Below are 19,423 nucleotides of genomic sequence, written 5' to 3' on the forward strand. Positions count from 1 at the left end.
CAGACTTCAATGGTTAATATCCAAGCTCGACAGAGCACAGCACACGTCCGTGCAGGTGGTCATTCTTATCCCCTTTCCCCCGGCACCAAGCTAGGCTAGCGGTTCGATGCAATTTCTCTATAGGAGAGAAAAAAAAAAATGTCAGTTCGAGTCCTCTCCTATTCATGTGTGTTTAGAATACACAGTTTTGTCTGGTAATCCAGGCACGAGGTAGTACAAGAATAAATGGATGAATTAACAAAGAATAAAATAAGCAGGTAAAACAATATAAGAATAGACAAATCAAACCTTCTTCTTCTTCTTCTTCTTCTTCTTCTTCTTCTTCTTCTTCTTATTATTATTATTATTATTATTATTATTATTATTATTATTATAATAATAATAATAATAATAATAAAAAAATAAATAAATAGATAAATGAAAAATAATGGAATGCCAACAACATCTGGTGTTCCCAGGCGGTCACCCATCCAAGTACTAACCGGACCCAACGTTGCTTAACTTCGCTGATCGGACGAGAAGCGGTGTGTTCAACGTGGTGTGGTCGTTGGCACTCGATGTGAGATTTTAGGCCCCTTTAAATTCTTCCTGGCTTGCCCTACTATACTCCGTATACCCTGTGAATCAAGTCCTTTCTAGGTGTTTCTTGGTTTAATATCGTTTCCCTATTGGATTAATCTCTGTCAGTCAGTCTGTCTGTCTGTCTGTCTGTCTGTCTGTCTGTCTGTCTGTCTTTCTTCTTCTTCTTCTTCTTCTTCTTCTTCTTCTTCTTCTTCTTCTTCTTCTTCTTATTATTATTATTATTATTATTATTATTATTATTATTATTATTCTGACACAGACTCAGTCTGCCTCCCTCTGTGGCTGGCTGGCTGGTTGGCTTGTTGCTCGCTGCATGCATGCCGCTGGCTGGAAAATCTGGCACCTCCTCCGACTCGATATTATTTGGTTTTACGCCGTTTTCTTGCTTGCCTCTCGGTTGTACGTCTCGGATGCGTGGTCCGAGGGTCAACGACGAGACGGAGACCGTGTTCGTATGACCCAGCGATGTTGGATCAAGTGGGAAAAACAGGAAATATTGTTACCCTACTACAACCGGGAAGGCACCTGCTCCATATATATATTACCGCGAGGCAAAATGCAAATCGATGTTGGATCAAGTGGAAAAACAGGAAATATTGTTACCTACCTTACACAATGCTACAAATGCTACCAATACACTCACCGGACAAACCAGTGCAAGGAACAGGAACAATCGTGCTCTACAGAACTGCCAAGCACCTACACTAAAATGTATTAACTGCACATTTAAATGCCAGATTAAACGGGAACAGCAAAACAACAAAACTCCTCTACACCAGCCACAAACACAGTATCTTACGCCCAAATTACCACACCAACACCTCTGCCGCACCAGCCACTACAGCACCTACACAAACACAACCCAACACGGAAAAACTCTTACTAGCAGAAACAATCATTAAATACTCTATTCACCTCTCTCTTGGGGACCTACAACAAACAGACCTAATGAACTCTCTCTTAAAACATAACGGCTGCCCCACAATATCTTTCCCACAACAGTACATAGAAAACAACAAACAACATTACCAACAAAAATACACAGAACAAATGGAAAAAACTCCTCCAACCACATCATTCCTACCACAGGATTCTTCCTCCTCTGGTGACACCAGTCCGAGCTCACCACCGGCCCTCCTTATTGCCGAAGAGACATCTGGGGAACCGCAGCCCCAGAAGCCCTCTCCACCGGAACATGCTCCAAACACCGACACTAACAGCAACTCCACAAACACCACCACCAACAACAACGCCACCGCCACTAACAACACCACCACTAACAACACCAACACCACAAAAAAAACAACCCTTGATACAAAGCGACACCTCCTTGTTCCACCCCACCCTCCCTCCTCTACACGTACCGCGTTAAGAGGAAGGAAAAACATATAAAGAAATATGATAACAATTATGCAATTAAACTGTCGCGTCTTCTGGAATAACAGACACCTTATTTCAGAAGCCATCCTATCTACCGATCCAGACATTGTTCTCCTCAACCACACTGGTCTTCCTCCTAAACCCCTCAAACATTACGGCTACAATACACGATACACGATAGGAACGCCTTATGACGGCGTAGCCGTCATGGTTAAAAACAACATAAAACACGTACACATAACCGACTGGCCATCAGAACACTTCCTTGCAACCAAAATTCACACTCAGCACGGGCAATTCCTAGTTGCCACAACATATGCAAGACCAAACACTGGACTTCCTCTGAACAGTTTAACTAACCTTTTCAACAACACAAACATACCAGTCTACGTTTTAGCTGACCTCAACGCCACACACACAGCCTTTCGTCACAACAGCAACAACAGACACGGACAAGAACTCCTCATGCTCACACAACTCAAACGCCTCCGGTTCCTTGGCCCAGATTTTCCTACCTGCTTCACCAATCATGGATCTGGCAGACCCGACCTCATCCTCTCCAACCGCCAGTCCTTACCCTTCCATCACCACATCTCCCACGGACCACCCTGTGGCTCAGACCACGTTCCCTCATCCTTAAAATATCCTCCAACCCCATCTCTATTCCTTCCCACCCCATCCCTGATTACCGATCCACTAACTGGGAACATTTCAAGGAAACACTTGCAGACATACATCAAACACCACATCTCGAGGGCCTACCACACACACAGATAGACAGGGCCCTTGAGCGACTTCACAACGACATCATAACATCAGCCGACAGACACATCCCAAAAAACACCACAAAATCCACATTGACTTCAGACCCTCTATCAGAACACAGAGACTACAAATCTGTTACAAAACACGCTTTTTTCAAAACCACAGAGACACACACATCCTCCGCAGACACATCATAAACAGCTTGCTAGATGACCACAGCGCCCACTGGAGAACTATGGTCTCCCGTTTGGACGGAGCCCGCTGCCAAAACCCCATTCAGTTCTGGCACATGGTGCACAGGCTGAGGGATGCCAGCGGGAGAGATTCAGTATCTCCTAGTGGACGGCGTGCGCATCTCTGACCCAGCCCAGGTAGCCGACACATTCAAAACACACTGGCAAAACATCTTCCATCCTCACCCTCTCCCTGCCTACGGGCCCAGTGTCGAACACATCAACAACATCACAACACACGTACAACAACACTTAGAAAATACGCTGCCTCACAACACACCACAGCTAACACGCTTAGATCCAAACCACTATCTCACAACACCCTTTGAGGAGGAGGATGTCTCCAAGATGCTCAGGCACACCCCAAAACGGGCACCCGGGCCAACAGGTATAACCTGGCCAATGGTAAAAATCTTCCCCAGAAATTATAACCAGTCTCACAAAATTTTCAACGCCTCCCTTTCCTCCGGGTACTTCCCAAAACCATTCAAAATTTCTAACATAACACTCATCCCGAAGCCCGGCAAAATTTACATCTCCTGAAAATTATCGCCCCATAAGCTTGCTGGAAATACTCGGTAAATCTTTCGAGCGGTTAATTAATCAAAGGTTAAGATCATACCTCGAAAGCAACGAATTGCTGGGTCCCCAGCAATTCGGCTTTCGTAGTAATGCTTCAACCGAAGACGCCCTTAACAGTATTATCACGTATTTAGATGGAAACTCGCCCTATTATAAATCTGCACTAGTGACAAAAGACGTGAAAAAAGCTTTCGATACAGTCTGGCTCACAGGATTAAAATACAAAATTTGCAATAACTTTGATCTACCCCCTAACCCAAAAATCCTGTGCAGTTTCTTGGACGAGCGAGAAACTAGAATCAGACACCAGGGCGTCTTCTCCGCTTATTTCTCCCCAGGCCGGAGTCCCACAAGGCTCCGTCCTCTCCCACCCTCTACAACATGTATACCGCCGACCTACCCCGTCCCACCCACAATGATTCCTTAACAATTCAATATGCAGACGATGTAACACAATTGGCGCGCGCCAGAACGTTAGATCGCCTTACTGACAAAATTCAAGAAGAGTTAACAACCACAAGCTTATGGGAGCTAGAATGGCGCATTCACTCCCATCCAGAAAAATCTAAGGTTACCTACTTTAACACCAAATCCAAACAGCCCCGCCAAATTTCACTTTATAAAACTTTCCAAACCCTGTACCCATCCCAATAAGCAAAGTCAACATTGTCCTTGGCCTCACCATCGACAATCACCTTAGATTTCATACCCATATAAGTAAAAAAGTCGCCACTGCCTCAGGGGCCCTGAGCAACTTGGAACGTTTTCGCGACAGTACTTCTAAGCTGAAACTTCACCTTTATAAAGCTTTTATTCTTCCTCTAATAACATACTGCCCTCTTGCCTTGTCTCTCTCAGCCCCTTCCAATCTTCAAAAACTACAAAAGGTCCAGAACCGAGCAGTTCGTTTCGCACTTGGAACGAAGTGGTTCGACTTCCGGACCTCTTCATCTCTTCATGAGGAGTCCAACATCCTACCACTAAACATCACACTCTACAACAGAATAAACAAACAACTAAACACGTTTCCAGACAGACACACAGACACATACAACTTCCTGAAAAACCTTCCACGACCACACAGACGTCTACCCCACACCACCCTCCTTGACCCCACAGATGAACCTCCTGATCCTATCTACAGATAACGGACTCCTCTTCCCCTCTTTCATCATCTCTCATCTCACCTTTCTTTCACTCCCTCTTATTAACTAACTCCTACTCCTATCCATCCTCCCTATCACTTCTTCACTAACAAACCTTATTTTATTTTCTCTCCATCCATCCTCCTTTCACTTCCTTTCACACTCTCCTCTCACTTATCTTTACTACTAACAGTACCACTCCAGGTGTCAGAGTGGCATCACCCACACCCCCATCACATGCCCCTTCCTACGGGAGTGGGCCCGCGTGCCAACGCCTAGTGGTGTTTTCATATTTTTTGTCTTATGGCTTTGTATTCATCTTTTTGTTTTTATGCATTATTTTTCCGTCTCGCAGCCTAGGCTTTAAGGGGGCACCGGACCACCTCCAAGGGTCGGGGACAGCATTACCGCTCCTCCCAGTGACGGCACGGCATGGGGCCCCGGCCGTCTGCATGACGTTCCGGTAGTGGCACCCCTGTGTCTGTTACTGCGGAGCGGCCAGTACTGATGGAAGGTACTGTGAACGCACAAAATGCGGGAACATTTTCATCACCTCCACAGAGGTAGTTGGGAGCGGCCAATGCTGGGCGAATGACGAGAACAACCGCACCCTCCCTCTGACGGCGCGGCAATGGGGCCCCCGGCCGTCTACATGACGTTCCGGCAGCGGCACCCCCCCGCGTCTGTTATGGAGGGGCCAGTACTGATGGAAGGTACTGTGAACGCACAAAACGCGGGAACATTTTCATCACCTCCACAGAGGACGCGGAACTGTTCGGTCATCTCGCCGTCACGTCATCCACCCTCACAAAACAAACCATCTCCATCCAATTGACATTTTTAATCCTTTACTTATATCCATAGCAGGTTGATATCCCCAGAACAGGCTGATACTCCAGGACCGGACCACTCCCGGCGGACACCACCAAACACCAATATCCATTCATCACATGCATTTAATCACAAATAAAATATTCATAACCCCCCTCACCAACCTCGCTAATAAAGTTAAAACATATCCTACAACCCCAAAATCACCAATTCTACTACTATCCGTGGTTCGGAACCCACGTAAAACTGTAGGTCCCTCCGCTATACGGAAGTACTTCTCACCCCATCCTCTCTATGTGTCATCCTTTCCCCTCCTACTATCACGTACTTCACTCTTCCTGCTTCACGGTGTTTGTTGTTTGCACTGAAGACGAAAAGATTTGGCCGCCACTTCCGTGTGGGTGCGTCGCCCTCGTCCATGGCATTGGCGGTCCTCTGCTCTTGCGTGCTCGGTAGTAATGCGCTCTGCTTGGCTCCCCCTGGTCTGGTGCCGGCCTCCCTTGCCGCGTCCATCTCTTCCATCTCTTCCATAAAGAACTTCTATAATAGACGTAGCGCTCAGTAACCACAAAAGTCCATCTTGCGCCTGGGTCAAGCCCCAGTGACTTTACCCTCTTACTGAAGCTCCTTCTTATCACCCATCTATTCTTCTTCTGTCCCCACTTCCCCCTCCCCATCTTTCCTTTTCTGATTCTGTTCTGTTCTGTTCAAAAATGCGAGTCACACTCGTGAGCGAGACATCGTATCACTACTACTACTACTACTACTCAGCAGCGCCTCATCATCTGTCACCATGACTGGCCGCGGCAAGGGAGGCAAGGGACTTGGAAAGGGAGGAGCCAAGCGTCACCGTAAGGTTTTGCGTGACAACATCCAGGGCATCACCAAGCCCGCTATCCGTCGGTTGGCTCGCCGAGGCGGCGTCAAGCGCATCTCCGGTCTCATCTACGAGGAGACTCGTGGGGTGCTAAAGGTGTTCCTCGAGAACGTCATCAGGGATGCCGTCACCTACACCGAGCACGCCAAGCGCAAGACCGTCACTGCCATGGACGTCGTCTACGCCCTCAAGCGTCAGGGACGTACCCTCTACGGATTTGGCGGTTAAATCTGGTGTCTGGAATTTGGTGTCAACAACAGCAACTGCAAAAGCACCATAAGAAAAGAGTCAACATATCCCGGACCTTTTATAGGTCCACACAAATGAAGAGAAGGAAAAGTTATAGACTAACACTACTAGGACTATGGTTGTTCCAAGTAAAAGTGTTGTCCCTACTCTTTACGTCATTACTACAATTTGTGTGTGTTTTTTTTTTTTTTTTTTTTTTTTTCTTTCTTTTTTTTCTTTTCCTTTCTTTCTATTTGTTTTCCTCTCTGTTTTATCACTCAAAGGTAAATCAAATGAAAGAGAAAGGATTATCAACTAAGTGATGTGAGGTCAGACACCAACCGCTGCTACAGGTGCTGTTTGTTTGTTTGTTTGTTAAGCTTCCGCCCATTAGTGGCGCAGGCAATTTTATTTCTTTATAGTGGTACCCATACAAGGAGGGAGGGTCCATATCAACACCGAAGCGCATCATCATCATCATCATCATCATCATCATCTTTGGTGTAGCCACCTAGATAGAACCTGGGTACCGCGGTGACATGTAGGTAGGTAGGTACCTTTCATTAAATCCCCCTCGCCGACTGACATACCTTCAAAACGGTGTGTGGTGTGATTCTTTCGAGCCGACGCGTGAACGTCTGTCTGTCTGCCCGATCCCACGTCCACCACCTTATCCACTATGGTCTGACCGCTTACTTGTATGGAGATCTTTTAGGTTTTTTTTTTTTTTTTTTGTTCCTGCCGGGAATTTTCCGGCCTGCAGCGCTGTCACACTCCAATACGCACACCTTAAAGAACAAAAAAAAAAAAAAAAAAAAAAAAAAAAGTTGGAGAGTTTCTGTTTATCTTTAAATATATTTTGCATTGTTTTTGCAAACAAACACAGCAATACTTGACATCGTTTGATCCGCGCGCCCTCCCCTCTCGGGGATGACCGCCGAGTGAGATCACAGGTCAAAGTGAAAGCGTTAATCCATGGGTCACTCACTCACTCCCTCCCTGTCCCTACCTACCACCTACCAGCCAGGAGGGAAGCAAGAGAGGGGGGACACTTGCACGCACCAATACGCACCTTAAGTCAGGTAGGTACTTAATACTTGGTAATTGAACGGTGTTGTATTATATACATTGTGATGCTCTAAAAGAAAAAGAAAAGAAAAAAAAAGAAAAAGAAAAGGCAAGTTGGAGTAAGCTTCTTGTTTATCTTTGAACATATTTCGCATTGTTTGTTTTTGCAAACACAGCAATACTTGACAACGTTTAATCCGCATCTCTTGGATGACTGCCGAGTGAGATCACAGGTCAAAGTGACCGACCGCGTTAATTGATCCCTGTCCCGCTAGCTACCTACCAGCCAGGAGGGAAGCAAGAGAGCAAGACAGAGAGGGGCGTGTGCGGGAAGCAAGGTCCTCATTGACACACGGGCCCTAATCCCATAATTTGCTCAGCGCAAGGCGTTTTTTTTTTTTTTTTTTTTTTTGCAGCGCTGCAGGCCGGAACAAAAAAAAAATAAAGAGAAAAAAATTCTACCAATAGCATTTCTATCATTCATTATCAAAAAAATATATACCATCATTATTATTAATATCATGGTTAACACTATAGTCTATTCAATTCTCTAGATGTGTCAATGTGTGGCTCCGAAGAGGAGCCGGATGTATATACTTGTTGGTGATGATATTGAGGAGGAGAGGATTTACTTCTTCTCGGTCTTCTTGGGAAGGAGCACAGCCTGAATGTTTGGCAGCACGCCACCCTGTGCAATGGTGACCCCGGAGAGGAGCTTGTTAAGTTCCTCGTCGTTCCGGATGGCCAGCTGCAGGTGACGCGGGATGATGCGAGTCTTCTTGTTGTCGCGGGCGGCGTTGCCGGCAAGCTCGAGGACTTCGGCGGCCAGGTACTCCATGACCGCTGCAAGGTACACGGGGGCGCCAGCCCCCACTCGCTCGGCGTAGTTGCCCTTCCTCAGGAGGCGATGAATCCTGCCGACCGGGAACTGGAGTCCAGCACGGCTGGAACGGGACTTTGACTTTCCCTTCACCTTTCCTCCTTTGCCGCGTCCGGACATGGCGAGTAGTGGTGGTAGTAGTAGGTGGGATTAACAAGTAGTAGTGGTAGTATTATTAGCAAGTAACACTCCGTCAGCTGCGGGAGCGAGTCGGTGTGTTGTGCGTTATCTGTTCTTCGGCGGGCTCGTTTCCTCTATATAAAAGGAAGATCGGATCAGCGCGTAACACGTAACGCCCAACCGGGAGGCTGGCTCTCGCGGCGACTCGCGATCCTGAGCAGGATTGCTTACATAAATGGCACTCTTCAAGTCGGGTGCAACACAACGACACAAGCCATCCCCACATCCAACAAAAGACCATTTTAAAACCAATATACAATAACAAAATAAACATCAAAATATTAAAAGAACTACAATTCTGGGCTTCAGAATAAGCCCACAAGATTACTCAACAACAGCATATTACAAGGATGGACATACACAACATATATTGCCTACAAAAAGATCAGACAATACTTAACTGAAGAATGCAAAACACAAAACAGAATTAACTGGGAAAACAAAATAAAATCACTCAACACTCTCCACTCCAGCCCCCAAAAATTCTGGCACAACATCAAAATATTAAAAGGCAATCCATCCACTCCCACACCTTACATAATTAACAACAACCAGAAAATTTTTAAACCCGAAGACAAGGAGGTTATTTTCAGAGAAATATGGAGGAATGTCTTCAGAATAAGCCCACAAGAAAATCAACAATATGACCAGGCAACAGAAAATATGGTGGACGAATACTATAACAGGCACGCAGAACAAATACATCCATATAAACAAGGCGACCCAAACAGACTCAACATAGACAACTACTTCACACAACACATCACACCTCACGACATCAAACAAACCATCAAAACATTAAAGAACAACACCCAGGCGAAACAAAATAAACAAAACAATACTCCAACACCTACCAGAAGTAGCTCTCGAATGCTACACTAAATTACTAAATATCTCCCTCTCTATGGGTTACTTCCCCGCCCTTTCAAACATGCCAAACTAATACTACTACCAAAACCAGGTAAAACACCACAGATCCCATCAATTACCGCCCCATCTCCCTCCTTGAAGTCCCGGGAAAATATACGAGAAAATCATAAACAAGAGAACACGCACATACCTCGAAGCAAATAACATCCTCCCTACTACACAGCATGGATTCCGCCCGCTCGCTCCACGGACACAGCAACCGCCACCCTAACAGAAGTATTAGGCAAAACACTGCGGAGAGAAAGCAATGTTGCATAGCTCTCCGAGATGTATCAAAAGCTTTCGATAAGGTATGGCAAAAGGGATGCAACACAACACACAACTCTTCGCAAGTTGAACGACGCCGTTACTACCATGCCTCCCAAAGCATCAGGAAAGGCTGCCAAGAAGGCTGGCAAGGCTCAGAAGGCCATAGCCAAAGGGGACAAGAAGAAGAAGCGGAGGAGGAAGGAAAGCTACTCCATCTACATCTACAAGGTGCTCAAGCAGGTCCACCCCGACACTGGCGTGTCCTCCAAGGCTATGTCAATCATGAACTCTTTCGTGAACGACATTTTCGAGCGCATCGCTGCCGAGGCATCCCGCCTGGCACACTACAACAAGCGCTCCACCATCACCAGCCGGGAGATCCAGACTGCCGTCCGTCTCCTTCTGCCCGGCGAACTGGCAAAGCACGCCGTCTCTGAGGGCACCAAGGCTGTCACCAAGTACACCTCCTCCAAGTAAACTGACTGTCAGTCAGCTAGAAGGGGAAAAAAGAAAAAGAGCAACTGCTGTCTCAGACAGTATTCAAACCCTACCCGGCTCCATAGGAGCCACACCTGAATCCAAAAAAAAAGGAGACACAATATAGACAAGTGTGGATGGTGGTCGCCGCTGGTGCACCAGAGCCGGATGGATGGATGGATATGGATGAGCTAGATGGCTGGCTCGTCATTAATGAGGCTCGCAACCGGGTCAGAGCAAAGAGATCCATCATCCACTGCACAACAGCAGCACCCCGTAGTAGTAGTAGTATGATGATGGTGATGATTAAGCGTACGTACGATACTAATCACGGCAGGCAGGCTTTGGAGGGTGGGTGCATTCATGCTCTTCTTCTTCTTCTTGATTAATGATGATGCCTCCTATTTCAGTAACATAACGTTTTTCATCACACAAAGCTCAGGAAGCACACATTTATTATAGCTTGTAACATGAATCTTCGCTCCTTTTTTTTTTTTTTTTTTTTATTTCTTTCTTTTCTTGACTGAATTGCAGTGAATCAATCAATCAATATATCTACAAATCAGACTGGAGGGAAAGCAGTCATTCTCCATCGGCCACCGACATACTACTGATCAGAAACATGCACATGGAATATCGGATCCTAGACACAGAGAGGAAGGTTGAAGAAAAAAAAAAAAAAAAAAAGAGAGAGAGAGAGAGAGAGAGAGAGAGAGAGAGAGAGAGAGAGAGAGAGAGAGAGAGAGAGAGAGAGAGAGAGAGAGAGAGAGAGAGAGAGAGAGAGAGAGAGAGAGAGAGAGAGAGAGAGAGAGAGAGAGAGAGAGAGAGAGAGAGAGAGAAAAAAAAAAAAAAGTCTTCTAATCAGGAAATCGCTCGACCATACGGATCAAAGCCAACCCATTCATGGTCTATGTAATATTATTCTCTTTAGATAAAGCACCTTTGGCCCTGAAGAGGGCCTAGATATTGTTTGTTGTTGCTTGCTTGCCTTGGATGACACACTTATTAGGCACGCTCGCCACGGATTCGACGAGCCAGCTGGATGTCCTTGGGCATGATAGTGACACGCTTGGCGTGGATGGCGCACAGGTTAGTGTCTTCAAAGAGACCCACGAGATAAGCCTCGGAAGCTTCCTGGAGGGCCATGACAGCGGAGGACTGGAAGCGGAGGTCAGTCTTGAAATCCTGGGCAATTTCACGCACCAAGCGCTGGAAAGGCAGCTTCCTGATAAGCAGTTCGGTGCTCTTCTGATAACGGCGGATCTCACGGAGGGCCACGGTTCCTGGCCTGTAACGGTGGGGCTTCTTGACACCTCCAGTGGCAGGAGCAGATTTGCGAGCTGCCTTCGTGGCAAGCTGCTTGCGGGGCGCCTTGCCACCGGTGGACTTGCGGGCCGTTTGCTTAGTACGTGCCATGGTGAGTAAGTAAGTTACTGCCGCTCGGAACGAACAGTTGGGCGAGTTGAGCGCTTAGGCTGGCACTTCTTTAAATACGGTTTGCCGGGGCCCAACCTTGCCTTACGATTGGACGGGAATGACGTAAGAGTGTTCGACAACCACAGAAAACTCCCCCCTCCTAACCATAACAACATGTCATGGGTAACTCAAAGAAATTGAGGCAGGCGAGAGGGAGAGAAAAGAGGAAGGAAAGAGAGAAAAGAAAACACAACAAAAAATAAATATAAAATAAAAATTTTTTAAACTTAAACACACACACACACACACACACACACACACACACACACACACACACACACACACACACACACACACACACACACACACACACACACACACACACACACACACACACACACACACACACACACACACACACACACACACACACACACACACACACACACACACACACACACACACACACACACACACACACACACACACACACACACACACACACAGAGAGAGAGAGAGAGAGAGAGAGAGAGAGAGAGAGAGAGAGAGAGAGAGAGAGAGAGAGAGAGAGAGAGAGAGAGAGAGAGAGAGAGAGAGAGAGAGAGAGAGAGAGAGAGAGAGAGAGAGAGAGAGAGATTACATTCTCATATAAGGAAAGGATATAATGTAAATTTATCATAGATATATGTATGTACAGTACGTGGTTTATGAAGAATTGTTACGCGAAAAGTTTTTTTATTTTCAATATTCATTTAGTTAGGAAAAAGGAGTGGTGAGTGACCTGACACGGCGAAATCCCCTGAGACATCTTGGCTACAACAATGCTCTCTCTCTCTCTCTCTCTCTCTCTCTCTCTCTCTCTCTCTCTCTCTCTCTCTCTCTCTCTCTCTCTCTCTCTCTCTCTCTCTCTCTCTCTCTCTCTCTCTCTTACACACACACACACACACACACACACACACACACACACACACACACTGGCCGGGTGGAGATATTTGGGTGTGTCTCCTTTCACGTGTAGCCCCTGTTCACCTAGCAGTGAGTAGGTACGGGATGTAAATCGAGGAGTTGTGACCTTGTTGTCCCGGTGTGTGGTGTGTGCCTGGTCTCAGGCCTATCCGAAGATCGGAAATAATGAGCTCTGAGCTCGTTCCGTAGGGTAACGTCTGGCTGTCTCGTCAGAGACTGCAGCAGATCAAACAGTGAAACACACACACGGCCCGGTAGCTCAGGGGTTAGAGCGCTGGCTTCACAAGCCAGAGGACCGGGGTTCGATTCCCCGGCCGGGTGGAGATATTTGGGTGTGTCTCCTTTCACGTGTAGCCCCTGTTCACCTAGCAGTGAGTAGGTACGGGATGTAAATCGAGGAGTTGTGACCTTGTTGTCCCGGTGTGTGGTGTGTGCCTGGTCTCAGACCTATCCGAAGATCGGAAATAATGAGTTCTGAGCTCGTTCCGTAGGGTAACGTCTGGCTGTCTCGTCAGAGACTGCAGCAGATCAAACAGTGAATTACAGTGTAACACACACACACAGGAGAGAGAGAGAGAGAGAGAGAGAGAGAGAGAGAGAGAGAGAGGACAGAAGGATCCCACCGACAATTCTAGACGATTTTTTTTTTTTTTTTTTTTTTTTTTTTTTTTTTTTTTTTTTCCCGTTTACATGATTTTACCGGATATGTGCATAAATCGCAAAATTAGAAAATGGAGTGATTTTCGCGCGTCCCCCCCCATTATCGACCCCCAATTTGATTTGGCTAATTTGCATAAAATTTCCATAAATTAGCAGAAACATTGCATACATTAGCCCCTACCGAAAAAAAAAAAAGTTGACAATTTCACAATATAATTATTTCAAATGCAAGGGCCACCAACATATAGCATGAAAATCCTAATATATACACAGACACACTTTAGCAACTACGATCCACAAAAAAAAAAAAAAAACATTATATTTTACATACAAAGAATATGATTTCTCAAATATACCTGAATGACATCAGCAAAGCAACCATTTTAGATTCTAAGGTCAAATTAGGATGGATGGATGATGTAAAGATAGCAATCGATCATTTCATTCACCAAATACCCACTGCAACATGGCCAAGACAAATTGTTAATCAGATTATTATAGTGTGAAGATCACTTAGACGTTGCCATTTTGGGAATTTCCGTGCGGCGTTGCTGGGCAAATTAAGGGATTAGAGCCTATGTGTCAATGATAACCTTGCTCCCCACACACCATGGATTAACACGGTCACTTTGACCTGTGACCTCACTCGGTCACCCAGAAGGATGTGACAACGCTCGGAGGAAACGTTGTCAAGCATTGTTGTTGCGTTTGCAAAACCAATGCAAAATTTATTTAAAATAAACACAAATTCCTCTAACTTGCCTCTTTAGAGCATCACAATGTATATGTACTACAACACCATTCAGTTAAAAAGTATTAAGTACCTGACTTGGGGCGCGTATTGGTACACGTGTGACAGCGCCGCAGGCAGGAAAATCCCCAAAAACGCCAACGCCTAAGTGATCTTCATAAAAATGGTCAGACTATAGTGTGCGTATTTATTAGCGTGTCGTGTGTCACGGTTAGTCTGACGGCTTGCGTCTTTCCTCCTCCCACAGCCGCTGCAGTGACTTTCTAGGTTTTTTTTTTTTTTTTTTTTCCTTCTTCTTCAGACTTCAATGGTTAATATCCAAGCTCGACAGAGCACAGCACACGTCCGTGCAGGTGGTCATTCTTATCCCCTTCCCCCGGCACCAAGCTAGGCTAGCGGTTCGATGCAATTTCTCTATAGGAGAGAAAAAAAAAAATGTCAGTTCGAGTCCTCTCCTATTCATGTGTGTTTAGAATACACAGTTTTGTCTGGTAATCCAGGCACGAGGTAGTACAAGAATAAATGGATGAATTAACAAAGAATAAAATAAGCAGGTAAAACAATATAAGAATAGACAAATCAAACCTTCTTCTTCTTCTTCTTCTTCTTCTTCTTCTTATTATTATTATTATTATTATTATTATTATTATTATTATTATTATTAATAATAATAATAATAATAAAAAAAAAAAATAAATAAATAGATAAATGAAAAATAATGGAATGCCAACAACATCTGGTGTTCCCAGGCGGTCACCCATCCAAGTACTAACCGGACCCAACGTTGCTTAACTTCGCTGATCGGACGAGAAGCGGTGTGTTCAACGTGGTGTGGTCGTTGGCACTCGATGTGAGATTTTAGGCCCCTTTAAATTCTTCCTGGCTTGCCCTACTATACTCCGTATACCCTGTGAATCAAGTCCTTTCTAGGTGTTTCTTGGTTTAATATCGTTTCCCTATTGGATTAATCTCTGTCAGTCTGTCTGTCTGTCTGTCTGTCTGTCTGTCTGTCTCTCTCATTCTTCTTCTTCTTCTTCTTCTTCTTCTTCTTCTTCTTCTTCTTCTTCTTCTTCTTCTTCTTCTTCTTCTTATTATTATTATTATTATTATTATTATTATTCTGACACAGACTCAGTCTGCCTCCCTCTGTGGCTGGCTGGCTGGTTGGCTTGTTGCTCGCTGCATGCATGCCGCTGGCTGGAAAATCTGGCACCTCCTCCGACTCGATATTATTTGGTTTTACGCCGTTTTCTTGCTTGCCTCTCGGTTGTACGTCTCGGATGCGTGGTCCGAGGGTCAACGACGAGACGGAGACCGTGTTCGTATGACCCAGCGATGTTGGATCAAGTGGGAAAAACAGGAAATATTGTTACCCTACTACAACCGGGAAGGCACCTATTGTTACCCTACTACAACCGGGAAGGCACCTATATATATATTACCGCGAGGCAAAATGCAGTCTTCCTTCAGCTCAGCGCAGCAGCAGGATCACCTCTCCACGACGCTCTCCAGCAGCAGCCAGCCAACCAGCAGTCTCCACGCAAGCTCCGCCCCCGTGGTCCTAAAGGACCAATAGGCGCGCTGCACGGCCTCAGTCGCTGCTCCGGCTGCGCCTTTAAGTAGGCCACAGGTGTCCACTCCATTGGACCCACAGCAGCCGCGACATCACCACCTCCGCTCCAGCACAATAAAACACAGAGGCTTAGTCCTCACTATACAAAAAAGAATATAGACGGCAGACTCCTAGAGGAGCCACTTCCTTCCCTACGTACCCGGTGGAGAGAGCCTCACCTAAGGGTAACGCTGGAAGGCTGTGGTAACTCGCCCTACCCAGGAGACAATTTTGCCACCACTGTCCCTCTTCCCCTCATACCTTTCCTCTTTTCGCACCGGCGACCGGAGCCAGGATCGGGCCTTAGGCAAGCCCGCTTTCCGCACTCCTAGCCAGCCAGGGGTTTCTAGGTTGGCCAGAGCGGCCTAGAGATTCCTTGGTAGCGTGCCAGCCCTCCCTTCGGGTTAGACAGTTAGGGACACTTCAAAGAGCTCAGGATCCCCCTTGGGATACAGGACATTAGGGCGATAGGTAACAGTCTTAGACTGTTATAGGTCTCCCTAGGATAATCCATCCTTTTTCACCAACAGATTCCTCACCCATGACCGAAGGATGAGGAACGAACGCCCCCCGGATCGCACCATACGGTATCGTATAAAGACTAACAACCTTCCTGCCGAACTTAGTAATGTCTTCTTCTCTCAAACACAGGTACCTCATACGAAATGCTTCAAGTCTGGACCCTATATCATCGTAGGTGTTGCCAGCGAAGCAGACCGGGACAAACACACCACCAGCGCTGCCACCGGAAAACTTCAAGCCCTTGGTTTTGAGCTCGTTGAGTCTCAAGACCAAATATCTGCCAAAACCATCCTTGCCCGCCGTGTCGACGATTACATCCTCCAAATGAGTGTCGAAACTCTAAGAGATGAAATCGAAGACAAAACAACATAAAAATCGCAGACATAAAAATAATCCCCAAGGCACACATGATCAAACTCAGACTCAACAACAAACAAGAAGCAGAAAACACAAAAAACAAGGGTATCAAAGCCTTCTCCCAGATCATCCCACACTACAACATAAACATAGAGGAATACCTACCTGTTACACAATGCTACAAATGCTACCAATACACTCACCGGACAAACCAGTGCAAGGAACAGGAACAATCGTGCTCTAAGTGCGCAGCTAAGGGCCACGATTATAAGAACTGCCAAGCACCTACACTAAAATGTATTAACTGCGACGGTGATCACACAGCCGTTTCATTTAAATGCCAGATTAAACGGGAACAGCAAAAACAACAAAACTCCTCTACACCAGCCACAAACACAGTATCTTACGCCCAAATTACCACACCAACCACCTCTGCCGCACCAGCCACTACAGCACCTACACAAACACAACCCAACACGGAAAAACTCTTACTAGCAGAAACAATCATTAAATACTCTATTCACCTCTCTTGGGGACCTACAAAACAAACAGACCTAATGAACTCTCTCTTAAAACATAACGGCTGCCCCACAATATCTTTCCCACAACAGTACATAGAAAACAACAAACAACATTACCAACAAAAATACACAGAACAAATGGAAAAAACTCCTCCAACCACATCATTCCTACCACAGGATTCTTCCTCCTCTGGTGACACCAGTCCGAGCTCACCACCGGCCCTCCTTATTGCCGAAGAGACATCTGGGGAACCGCAGCCCCAGAAGCCCTCTCCACCGGAACATGCTCCAAACACCGACACTAACAGCAACTCCACAAACACCACCACCAACAACAACGCCACCGCCACTAACAACACCACCACTAACAACACCAACACCACAAAAAAAACAACCCTTGATACAAAGCGACACCTCCTTGTTCCACCCCAACCTCCTCCTCTACACGTACCGCGTTAAGAGGAAGGAAAACATATAAAGAAATATGATAACAATTATGCAATTAAACTGTCGCGTCTTCTGGAATAACAGACACCTTATTTCAGAAGCCATCCTATCTACCGATCCAGACATTGTTCTCCTCAACCACACTGGTCTTCCTCCTAAACCCCTCAAACATTACGGCTACAATACACGATACACGATAGGAACGCCTTATGACGGCGTAGCCGTCATGGTTAAAAACAACATAAAACACGTACACATAACCGACTGGCCATCAGAACACTTCCTTGCAACCAAAATTCACACTCAGCACGGGCAATTCCTAGTTGCCACAACATATGCAAGACCAAACACTGGACTTCCTCTGAACAGTTTAACTAACCTTTTCAACAACACAAACATACCAGTCTACGTTTTAGCTGACCTCAACGCCACACACACAGCCTTTCGTCACAACAGCAACAACAGACACGGACAAGAACTCCTCATGCTCACACAACTCAAACGCCTCCGGTTCCTTGGCCCAGATTTTCCTACCTGCTTCACCAATCATGGATCTGGCAGACCCGACCTCATCCTCTCCAACCGCCAGTCCTTACCCTTCCATCACCACATCTCCCACGGACCACCCTGTGGCTCAGACCACGTTCCCTCATCCTTAAAATATCCTCCAACCCCATCTCTATTCCTTCCCACCCCATCCCTGATTACCGATCCACTAACTGGGAACATTTCAAGGAAACACTTGCAGACATACATCAAACACCACATCTCGAGGGCCTACCACACACACAGATAGACAGGGCCCTTGAGCGACTTCACAACGACATCATAACATCAGCCGACAGACACATCCCAAAAAACACCACAAAATCCACATTGACTTCAGACCCTCTATCAGAACACAGAGACTACAAATCTGTTACAAAACACGCTTTTTTCAAAACCACAGAGACACACACATCCTCCGCAGACACATCATAAACAGCTTGCTAGATGACCACAGCGCCCACTGGAGAACTATGGTCTCCCGTTTGGACGGAGCCCGCTGCCAAAACCCCATTCAGTTCTGGCACATGGTGCACAGGCTGAGGGATGCCAGCGGGAGAGATTCAGTATCTCCTAGTGGACGGCGTGCGCATCTCTGACCCAGCCCAGGTAGCCGACACATTCAAAACACACTGGCAAAACATCTTCCATCCTCACCCTCTCCCTGCCTACGGGCCCAGTGTCGAACACATCAACAACATCACAACACACGTACAACAACACTTAGAAAATACGCTGCCTCACAACACACCACAGCTAACACGCTTAGATCCAAACCACTATCTCACAACACCCTTTGAGGAGGAGGATGTCTCCAAGATGCTCAGGCACACCCCAAAACGGGCACCCGGGCCAACAGGTATAACCTGGCCAATGGTAAAAATCTTCCCCAGAAATTATAACCAGTCTCACAAAATTTTCAACGCCTCCCTTTCCTCCGGGTACTTCCCAAAACCATTCAAAATTTCTAACATAACACTCATCCCGAAGCCCGGCAAAATTTACATCTCCTGAAAATTATCGCCCCATAAGCTTGCTGGAAATACTCGGTAAATCTTTCGAGCGGTTAATTAATCAAAGGTTAAGATCATACCTCGAAAGCAACGAATTGCTGGGTCCCCAGCAATTCGGCTTTCGTAGTAATGCTTCAACCGAAGACGCCCTTAACAGTATTATCACGTATTTAGATGGAAACTCGCCCTATTATAAATCTGCACT

General features: G+C 46.1%; 3 protein-coding genes and 2 non-coding genes across 5 annotated transcripts; 2 read left to right on the top strand and 3 right to left on the bottom strand.

Annotated features, from left to right (window-relative positions):
- Positions 1–433: 433 nt before the first annotated feature.
- LOC123500849 lies at positions 434–552 on the bottom strand. Its single transcript, XR_006673475.1, has one exon. It is a non-coding gene; the product is annotated as a 5S ribosomal RNA (ribosomal RNA).
- Positions 553–6,276: 5,724 nt separating this feature from the next.
- On the top strand, positions 6,277–6,672 carry LOC123500846 (histone H4). Its single transcript, XM_045249441.1, has one exon. It carries the CDS (start codon positions 6,312–6,314, stop codon positions 6,621–6,623), a length of 312 nt encoding a protein of 103 aa, XP_045105376.1. The 5' UTR covers positions 6,277–6,311; the 3' UTR covers positions 6,624–6,672.
- Positions 6,673–8,156: 1,484 nt separating this feature from the next.
- LOC123500844 (histone H2A) lies at positions 8,157–8,836 on the bottom strand. The gene has a single exon (XM_045249439.1). It carries the CDS (start codon positions 8,689–8,691, stop codon positions 8,320–8,322), a length of 372 nt encoding a protein of 123 aa, XP_045105374.1. The 5' UTR covers positions 8,692–8,836; the 3' UTR covers positions 8,157–8,319.
- Positions 8,837–10,032: 1,196 nt separating this feature from the next.
- On the top strand, positions 10,033–10,434 carry LOC123500848 (histone H2B). Its single transcript, XM_045249442.1, has one exon. It carries the CDS (start codon positions 10,036–10,038, stop codon positions 10,405–10,407), a length of 372 nt encoding a protein of 123 aa, XP_045105377.1. The 5' UTR covers positions 10,033–10,035; the 3' UTR covers positions 10,408–10,434.
- Positions 10,435–14,924: 4,490 nt separating this feature from the next.
- On the bottom strand, positions 14,925–15,043 carry LOC123500850. The gene has a single exon (XR_006673476.1). It is a non-coding gene; the product is annotated as a 5S ribosomal RNA (ribosomal RNA).
- Positions 15,044–19,423: the final 4,380 nt, after the last annotated feature.

The sequence above is a fragment of the Portunus trituberculatus genome, unplaced genomic scaffold (assembly GCF_017591435.1).
Source record: "Portunus trituberculatus isolate SZX2019 unplaced genomic scaffold, ASM1759143v1 PGA_scaffold_498__1_contigs__length_36269, whole genome shotgun sequence".
Taxonomy (NCBI): Eukaryota; Metazoa; Arthropoda; class Malacostraca; order Decapoda; family Portunidae; genus Portunus; species Portunus trituberculatus.